This window comes from Pseudonaja textilis, chromosome Z (assembly GCF_049901715.1).
Source record: "Pseudonaja textilis isolate UNSWEBS1 chromosome Z, rPseTex1.2, whole genome shotgun sequence".
Taxonomy (NCBI): domain Eukaryota; kingdom Metazoa; phylum Chordata; class Lepidosauria; order Squamata; family Elapidae; genus Pseudonaja; species Pseudonaja textilis.
In genome coordinates, this window is record NC_142008.1 from 124,446,774 (window position 1) to 124,456,773 (window position 10,000).

Below are 10,000 nucleotides of genomic sequence, written 5' to 3' on the forward strand. Positions count from 1 at the left end.
GACATCCCACTGAAAATAAGACCTGGTGCCTTTTTGGGTGGCAAAAATATATATGGGACAGGGTCTTATTTTTGGGAAAACGTGCTAACTTTTTTTTCCCCTTTCAAACATGTCCACCACACGTGGTGATACGAACCCGGGGTTCGATTGCACTTCTAACCCTTGGACGACGTATTCTTTTTAAACCTTCTAATCTAACTCACCTTTTGTTGTTCATCCGCTTCCCGCTTCTGCTGCACAATGATCACCAGGTATTCCTCGCACTGTTTCTGGAATTCAGCCACCTTCCTCCGCGCCTCCTCCAGCTCCAGGGTCATCACCTCAACTTTTTCCCGAGTCTCGTCGATTTTGAAGAGGCCGTTGCGGAGTTTGTTGGCCTGGTCCGAAAGCTCCTTCCGTTTCTCGGCCAGAAGTCTGCCAAAGGGGTGGAACACGGGAAGTCTCGTGCTGTGGGCACCCCTGCGCCAGGACTGGCTCGCTTGCAAAGGGGCCAAGTCGAGCCCTTTGACTCTCCTGTCCCCGAGCTGGGCTACTTCTCCTGGGAAGAGGGAGCATTCCACCATCCCACCTGCCGAGACCCACCCAATCCCCCCCGCCACAACTTACTTCTTGTAGCCAGACACCAGCTCCAGGTAGTTGGTGGGTGTCACGTAGTTGTGACGCCGGAGTTCCAGCAACATCTTGTGAGAGTATCTGGCCACTGACCAGTGCATGGTGACGAAGATTTTAGCCACTCGCTTTTGCATCTAGGTAAAAGTGGGAGCACAGAATAACAGAGATGGGACCTTGGAGGTCATCAAGTCCGAGCAAGCAGTATAAATCCTCTAACAGCGGGGGGGTCCCTAAACTTGACAGCATCAACGTGGCTGGATTTCAACTCCTAGAATTCCCTGAGCCCGATGCATTCATTCCTTTTGATATGTACACATCCGTTGTGGCTATCTTACTCTCTTGTAATCCCTTCCTCTGCAAACTCTCCGCTGTAGAGGGTAGCTGAAAAAAATACAGGCGTGGCTGGTTGAGGAATTCTGGGTGCTGAAGTCCGTGAAATCTTAAAGTTGCCAAGTGTGGAGACCCCTGTCCTATCTCATTCTAGTCAAAGGGTCTGTCCAGTCTTTTCTTAAAAACCTCCAACTTCTGGTGGCAGGCAGTTCCACTGGTTAGTTGTCCTCCCTCTTAGGAAGTTTCTCCTTTAATTCCAGGTTGCTTCTCTCCTGGATCAGTTTCTACCCGTTGCTTCTTGTCCTGCCTTCAAAGTGCTTGGGAGAGTAGGCTGACCCCCAAATCTTCTTTGGGGCGGCCCCTCCAATGCTGGAGGATTGCTATCGTGTCACCCCTATTTCTTCTTTTCGTTAAACTAGACATACCCAATTCTGGCAACCGTTCTTTGTAACCACTCCCCTAATCATCTTAACTGCTCTTCTCTGCACTCTTTCTAGAGTCTCAACATATTTTTTACATCGTGGTGACCAAAACTGGATTCAGTATTCGAAATGTGGTCTTACCAAGCCGCCTTCGGACCAACCTAAGCGTAGTACATAACATTATCCACTGCAATGCCCTACCCATCAATGAATATACTTCAGCTTCAACCTCAACAAGAGCACACAATAGATACAAACTCAAGGTAAACCGCACCAAACTTGATGGCAGGAAATACGACTTCAGCAATAATAGAGTGGTCAATGTCTGGAATCCTCTACCTGACTCTGTGGTTTCTTCCCCAAACCCCAAAAACTTTAACCTGAGACTGTCTACTATTGACCTCACCCCTTTCCTAAGAGGTCCGTAAGGGGCCGTGCATAAGCACACCAGCGTCCCTACCATCTCCGTCCTAATGTTCCCCTTTTATTCGTATCTACTTCATGTATTAATAATCATGTTTGTACTTATATACACATTATCAAATGCATGCTTGACAAAATAAATAAATACAATAAAAAGCAAATCATAAAGTGGTATTAACGCTTCACATGATAAGTATCCCCACGGTGGTTTGCTTATCCCTTCCTCTGCAATCTTTCCACTTTAGAGGCCGGGAGAAAAACCAGGCTGGGAAATTATGGGGTCTTACTAAGACCTTACAAAGAGGTACTAAAACTCCCCGCGATCTTGATTCTACCGCTCTGTTTATGCAATCAAGGATTGGCTTTTGGGGCAGCTGCCGCACACTCCTGTCTCACACTTAAGTGGTTGTCTACTGGGACTCCGAGATCTCGAAGCCCCTGGCAGGTCTTCTGCCAGACCCCCCTCTCGGACGGGCAGTGGGCTCTCACCGTGTCGAGACTCCCCCTTTCCACCACGCCCAAATCCACGCCTTCCAGGTACTTCTCCGCCACCTCCAGTAAGGCTTCCTTCGGCCACTCCGAGAACCAGTCGATGGTGGTGCAGTTCACCAAAGCAGGGTACTGGCGTATCCGGTTCCTGGGACAAAACAACGGGACGACAGAATTGAAAGGGACCTCAGAGGTCTTCTAGTCCAGCCAGGCAGGAGATCCTATACTATTTCAGACAAGTGGCTGTCCAGCCTCTTCTTAAAAACCTCCACCACAACATCTGGTGGCAAGCAGTTCCCCTGGTTAATTGTTCTCACTGTGTCAGGAAATTGCTCCTTAATTCTAGGTTGGGTCTCTCTCTCTCTCTCTCTGAGGGTGGGTTCTCCCTGCGGTGGGTTCAAAAGGACGCAGGAATGCCTTCCGCAGCTGGAAGGGGGTTTCAAAGACTACGGGAAGTCCTCAACTTATGACCACAGTAGAAACCAACCTGAGACAGTTCTCAAGTGAGTTTTGTCCCGTTTTGCGACCTTCGCTCTGCTTGTCCGGAGGTCGCAAAAGGGGATGCCATGACCCCAGGATGTTGCAACCACCATAAATACATGCCAAGTAGCTGAATTTTTGAACTGTGGGGGATTTGAACGGCCGTTAAGTGTGAAAAATCGGTCCTAGGTCGCGTTTTTCCAGCCCTGTTCTAACTCCGAACGGTCACTAAGGGAATGGTTGTAAGTCGAGGACTGTTTGTAATTAGGTTTTCGAATAGGACAGAGCTGGAAAGGACCTTGGAGGTCTTCTAGTCTAGCCCCCTTGTCTAGCAGGGGACCCTATACCATTTTAATGGGGCCCATTTCACCTACAGGCTTCAATGAGCTCTTATGGGTTCATCCTTGGCCATTTGGGGGTCAGCTGACAATTTTGACCAGAGGGACTTTTTCTCTGTGCCTCAACCTGGGGGGTCTGCCTGTCCCCCAGCCTCTAAACCCACCCGCACTTTTCTCCCGTTCACCAGACCTGTGGCTTGTTGGCCACCGGAGGTCGCTGTTGCTCCACGCAGAAACTTTCTCCCCACCTTGTCAAGATCCTGCCCACTCCCAACACCTGAAGGGGTCCCCCCACAGGTATCAGGCCCAGAAAGCCTCACCTGAAGGGATCCCTCACAGGCCCAGAAAGCCTCACCTGAAGGGATCCCTCACAGGCCCAGAAAGCCTCACCTGAAGGGGTCCCTCATAGGTATCATGCCCAGAAAGCCTCACCTGAAGAGATCCCTCACAGGCCCAGAAAGCCTCACCTGAAGGGGTCCCTCCACAGATATCAGGCCCAGAAAGCCTCACCTGAAGGATCCTCACAGGCATCATGCCCAGAAAGCCTCACCTGAAGGGATCCCTCACAGATACCATGCCCAGAAAGCCTCACCTGAAGGGATCCCTCACAGGCCCAGAAAGCCTCACCTGAAGGGACCCCTCACAGGCCCAGAAAGCCTCACCTGAAGGGATCCCTCACAGGCCCAGAAAGCCTCACCTGAAGGGATCCCTCACAGGCCCAGAAAGCCTCACCTGAAGGGTCCCTCATAGGTATCATGCCCAGAAAGCCTCACCTGAAGGGGTCCCTCACAGATATCAGGCCCAGAAAGCCTCACCTGAAGGGATCCTCACAGATATCAGGTCCAGAAAGTCTCACCTGAAGGGGTCCCTCCACAGATATCAGGCCCAGAAAGCCTCACCTGAAGGGGTCCCTCCACAAATATCAGGCCCAGAAAGCCTCACCTGGACTCCTCACAGGCCCAGAAAGCCTCACCTGAAGGGGTCCCCCACCGGGCTCAGGCACAGCACGACGTGCAGGTTGTTCCGGACTCTTTCGATCAGGTAGGCGAAGAGGCTGTCCAGACTCTCCTGGATGCCTTCGGCCCGGGCCGCGTCGATGATGTGGCTTTGGATCTGGGCAGGAGAAGGGGGAGAAGAAGGTGGTCCAGGTTTGGTTGCCACGATATATATTAAAAAAACAAAACAAAACCACGTCTTGAGATTTTGGAAAGAGGGCAGAGAAGAGCCACAAAGTGGATGACAGGCCCGAGGAGGCTAAAACATACGAAGAACCATTACAGGGAGGACAATTCACCAGTGGAACCGCTTTCCACCGGAGGTTGTGTGGGCTCCATCACAGGAGGTTTTGAAGAAGAGATCGGGCGGCCATTTTGTCTGAAATGGTATAGGGCCTTCCTGTTTGAGCAGGGGGTTGGACTAGAAGACCTCCAAGGTCCCTTCCCGCTCTTGTTCTTCTAGATCTACCATTTTTTTCTCACTGTCAGGAAATTCCTCCTGAATTCCAGGTTTGCTTCTCTCCTGGATCCGTTTCCACCCGCTGCTTCTTCTCCTGTCCTGTTGGTGTTTTGGACAGGAGGTTGGGGCCCCTCCTCTCTTTGGGGCGGCCCCTCAGATACTGGAAGGCTGCTCTCATGCCCCCTCCTAGTCCTTTCCCACCCGGCCTGTTCAATTCCAGCCATCTTCGTATGTTTTACCCCCCACGGTCCCCGGATCGTCTTGGTGGCTCTTCTCCGCATCTCTTTCCAGAAGTCTCAACACCTGGACGCCTCAGAGCCTCCACCAAACTGAAAGAGGACGAGGACGGCTCGGGGTGGGGCTGGATGCTCTCCTGGTGTCACGCACCTCCTCAAACTCATCTGGCTTATAGAGATTGGGCACTTCCCCGGAGCTCAGGATGTTGTTGATGTCTTCCAGGAAGCATTCATCCGCTATCTGGGTGTCCACAAAGAGGAAGGTGGTGGGTTTCAGGTCGACCCCACTCTGACGGTACAGCTTCTTGATGTCTGCAGAAGAGAAAGGACACCCGGGCCCTCGTGGGGAGAACGTGGAAGAACGTTCTTTGGCCTCTGACCGAGGCGAGGAACCCACTGGGGCCCGGTGGAGCGCGCAGCAGAGTCGGACAGGAGTGAGGAGGCTGGGAAGGAACCCGGGCCAGTCCCGGAGGCTGACGAGGGCTCGGACGAGGGCTCTGCATCGGAGGCAGAGATGGGGCCAGGGCAAGGCTGGCAGTCATCAGCTGCCTTCAGGCTCGGACAGCAGTGAAGCGTGGGAGCTTCTGGAACCGGTTCCCAGCCTGCGCATGTGCAGAGGTGCCAAAAGGAAGGCACAATTAAGAACTTAGGGTCGATGTGGGAGTAAGGCTCGGACGAGGGCTCTGCATCGGAGGCAGAGATGGGGCCGGGGAAGGCTGGCAATTATCAGCTGCCTTCGGGCTCGGACAGCAGTGAAGCATGGGAGCTTCTGGAACCGGTTCCCAGCCTGCGCATGTGCAGAGCTGCCATAAGGAAGGCACATTTAAGAACTCAGAGTCGACATTGGAGTAAGGGCACTGTTGGACGGTGAATAGCCCCTCCCATCAGGATTAAAAGAGGAGTAAAAGCGGGGGAGGGATTTTGCAGGAAACAACTCGTCCGTTCATTCGTTCATTCATTCCAGCCTCATGGAGATTCGTCTGTATAACCCAGCCCTTCCCTGTCAGCACTGAGCGTGGAACTATTTACTGGGCAGCATTCCAGGATTGATATAGGTCTGAGCTCATTAGTCTACCCTCGCAAGACGGTTTGCCAAGCCGTTGGCTGGCGGTGAATGAACTAAATCCAGGCTAATGTAATAAAGGAGTTTTTTTGCCGGGACTCAGAATGGGACTTTTTGGGGAGGCCTAGGGCGGAACAGAATCGTCTCACCTTCTCGGAATTCTTGTTTGCGGTACTGGCGGGAGACTTCGATCTGGAAGGTGTAGTACTCGCAGATGGAGGAGGCCAAGCGTGCCAGGCTCTGGCGCCCGCTCCCTCCGATGCCCACCAACAGCATGTTGCCCCGGGGTTGGCTGATCACCCGGACGATGCGGGTTACTGCGAGAGAAGAGAGAGTGTCACAACAAACTGGACAAGCTACCTTGGACCAGCCAGGATCTCCAGAAGATGTGGGTGTTCCATCACTGGAGGCTTTTTAGAAGAGCTTGGACATTTAATGGACAAGCATTGGTCTGAAACGGTGTGGGGCCTCCTGCCTGAGCAGGGGGTTGGACTAGGTGACCTCCAAGGCCCCTTTCCAGCCCTAGGATTCCATGATTTTATCTGAGATAGACGAAATAGATAGATGGATAGATGGATGATACAACAGATAGAGGGAAAGAGAGATGATAGACAAATGGATAATTCAATAGATAGTTGATATAGACGGACAGAGATGACAGACAGACAGACAGACAGACAGATAGATGATAAATAGATAGATAGATAGATAGATAGAGAGAGAGAGAGAGAGAGATAGATAGATGGATAGATAGATAGATAGATAGATAGATAGATAGATAGATAGATAGATAGATAGATATAGAGATAGATGACAGGCAGATAGATAGAAGATAGATAGATGATAGATAGATAGATAGATAGATAGATAGATGATAGATAGATAGATAGATAGATAGATAGATAGATAGATAGATAGATAGATGATAGATAGATAGATGATAGATAGATAGATAGATAGATAGATGATAGATAGATAGATAGATAGATAGATAGATAGATAGATAGATAGATAGATAGATGATAGATAGATAGAAGATAGATAGATGATAGATAGATAGATAGATAGATAGATAGATAATATGATAGATGGATGATACAATAGATAGAGGGAGTGATGAAAAGAGATGATAGACAGAGAGACAGACAGAGACAGAGGTAGATAGATAGGTAGGTAGAGATAGATAGAGAGATGATACATAGATGATGGATGGATGGATGGATGGATGATAGATAGAGAGAGAGATAGAGAGATAGATAGAGAGATAGATAGATAGATAGATAGATAGATAGATAGATAGATAGATAGATAGATAGATATGGCAGATGGACGGATGGATGGATAGATAATATGATGGATGATACAATAGATAGAGGGAAAGAGAGATAAAAAGAGATGATAGAGACAGACAGAGACAGAGGTAGGTAGGTAGGTAGAGATAGATAGAGAGATAGATAGATATAGATAGATAGATAGATAGATAGATAGATAGATAGATAGATGGATGGATGGATGGATGGATAGATAGTTAGATAGACGATACAATACATAGATGATAAACTGACAAATAAGACAGAGATAGACAGAGAGGTGATAGGCAGGCAGATGATGCAATACACAGATAATAGAGAGATGATACAGAGGATAGATGATTGATAGACAGACAGACAGACGGATAACAATAGAATTTCAACGTATCTACTACTTCATAGTTACAGCTTATAAGAATCAACCTCCCCTCCAAAGCACTAATGGAAACTCATCAAGGAGAGAAGCAACCTGGAACTAAGGAGAAATTTCCAACAGTGGGGACAATTCACCAGTGGAACAGCTCGCCACCAGAAGGTGTGGGCGCTTCCATCACTGGAGGTTTTTAAGAAGAGACTAGAGAGCCACTTGTCTGGAATGGTATCGGGTTCCTCCTCCTGCCTGAGGAGGGGTTGGACTAGAAGGCCTCCGAGGTGCCCCCGTTCTGCTCATCCTATCCGCCCCCCCACCCCACCCCCGCCTGGGGGAAACGCAGGCTGCCCGCTCACTGTGCTCGATGGCGTCCCGGAACAGCACCAGCCTCATGGGCACCACGCCCGGCGTCCGGTTGTACTCTCCCAGCGCCCGCTCCATCTCGCCCTTCAGGACCCCCATGTCTATCATGTCCTCGTAGACGTTGCGCATGAAGTCACCTGGGCGGGGGGAGAAAAACGGGGCCCTTTCTGGATTGGGGGCCGGGTGTGTGTGTGTTTCTGCCCCACGGAGGACCCTCCTCCCAACTTCTTGAGTCTCGGGGCACTCAGATTACGAACCACGATGGCGCCCCAAATTTCCGTGGCCGAGCGAGGCCGTTGTTAAGTGAATTTTGCTCTGTGGTTTCTTTTATTCGATTAGTCGATCGAAATATAAAATACAGAGGGGTATTTTTTTTTTAAAAAGGTACAGAAAACGAGGAGGGTTGGAGGAAAAAGGAAAAAAAAGAGAGAGAGAGAGAAAAAAAATAGGGGGCTGGACTAGAAGACCTCCAAAGGTCCCTTCCGGCTCATTCTATTCTATTTTATATTCTGGTTAAAAATGGAATATAGGATTCTCCTGCTTAACAACTGCGATGATTCGCTTAGCAACCCTGGCAAAGGAGGTGAAATGGGCCGGCTTCTCACCATCAACAGAGGAAGCTGGATTCGCTTAACGACCACGGGATTCATTTAATAACTGCTGTGATTCGCTTAACAGCCATGGCAAAAGAGTTAAAGTTGGCCGGCTCCTGAGCAGACAAGTCATACCAAGGAGCCCGGATCAGATCCACGACCCTTAATGACTGCGATGACTCACTTAACGACGGTGGCCCAAGGGGTGCCCTGGGGGGAGTTGGGGGCTTACCGAAGATGGGCGAGCGCTTGTTGGGGCAGATGTGGTGGAACGTCAGGTCGAAAAAGGTGCCCAGTTTCTCTCCCAGAAGAGCCACGAAGGTCTCCATGTCTGGGGTATCCACCAGGCGGTCCGAGAAGACCCTGCAGGCCGGAAAAGAAAGAAGGGACCTTGGAGGTTATCTAGTCCAACCCCACCGCTCAGGCCCCCACCCCATTTCTGACAGATGGGCAGTCCGGTCTCTTCCTGAAAGCCTCCGGGGATAAAGCTGCCACAACCACCATCAACAACAATGATCCGTTATTGACAGATTAATGGAAGGGACCCTGAAGGTCATCTAGTCCAACCCCCGCCCAAGCGGAAGACCTAACACTATTTCTGACAGATGGGCAGTCCGGTCTCTTCCTGAAAGCCTCCGGGATGAAGCTCCCACAACTTTGTCTCTTACGCAGGCAGTCCTCGACTTACAACTGTTCATTTAGCGACCGCTCAAAGTTGTGACCTCGGACCATTTTCCTTCACTGATGTCCCCTTGCGGTCGAGCCATTGAAATTTAATTCGCTCGGCTACCTGGCTCGTACTTACGACGGTCACAGCGTGCCGGGGGCGTGTGCGTGTCACACGTGGTCCCCTTTGGAGCTCACTTAATGACCAGGGGATTCCCTCAACCCCTGCAGGGATTCGGTTTTCAACCGTAGCAAGAGAAGTCACAAAAAGGGGACAAAACTAAAATGTTTCACTTAGCAACGGAGTGCAAAAATTGGGCTCCGTTTTTGGTCCTTGACTTACAACTGTTTGTTAAGGGACCACTCTGATTTACAACGGCAGGGAATAAAGGCGATTTACCACCGCTCCTCGCACTTACGACCATCCAAGCAAATGGTCACCTGATCAAAATTGGGGTGCTTGATAACAGGCATGCATTCCTAAAAATCCTAAAGACACCCCCACCCCTTTCCACCTTCCCACAAGCAAAGTCAGTATGGGGAGGGAGGTTCACTTAATGACCACTACATTTAGTTAACGACTGCCATGATTCACAATAACCAGGAACAATCCCTCTTTCTCTCTCTCTCTCATCTATATCATCTCTCTCTATATATATATCATATCTATCCTATCTATATCTATCTATCTATCTATCTATCTATCTATCTATCTATCTATCTATCTTATCTATCTATTGTATCTATCTATTGTATCTATCTATATCTTATCTATCTAGCTTATCTATCTATCTTATCTTATCTATCTATCTATCTATCTATCTATCTATCATCCATCTATCATCTAATT

At 49.5% G+C, this 10,000-nt stretch overlaps 1 protein-coding gene across 1 annotated transcript in view; it reads right to left on the minus strand.

Annotated features, from left to right (window-relative positions):
- The window catches only part of DNAH2 (dynein axonemal heavy chain 2), a 123,277-nt gene that overhangs the window by 23,023 nt on the left and 90,254 nt on the right, over positions 1-10,000 (minus strand). Inside the window, 9 exon segments of the mRNA XM_087917291.1 lie at positions 90-100; positions 204-414; positions 607-746; positions 2,277-2,424; positions 4,068-4,207; positions 4,937-5,097; positions 5,998-6,165; positions 7,885-8,028; positions 8,717-8,847. Of these exon segments, the coding sequence (XP_087773417.1) occupies positions 90-100; positions 204-414; positions 607-746; positions 2,277-2,424; positions 4,068-4,207; positions 4,937-5,097; positions 5,998-6,165; positions 7,885-8,028; positions 8,717-8,847 (1,254 nt within the window).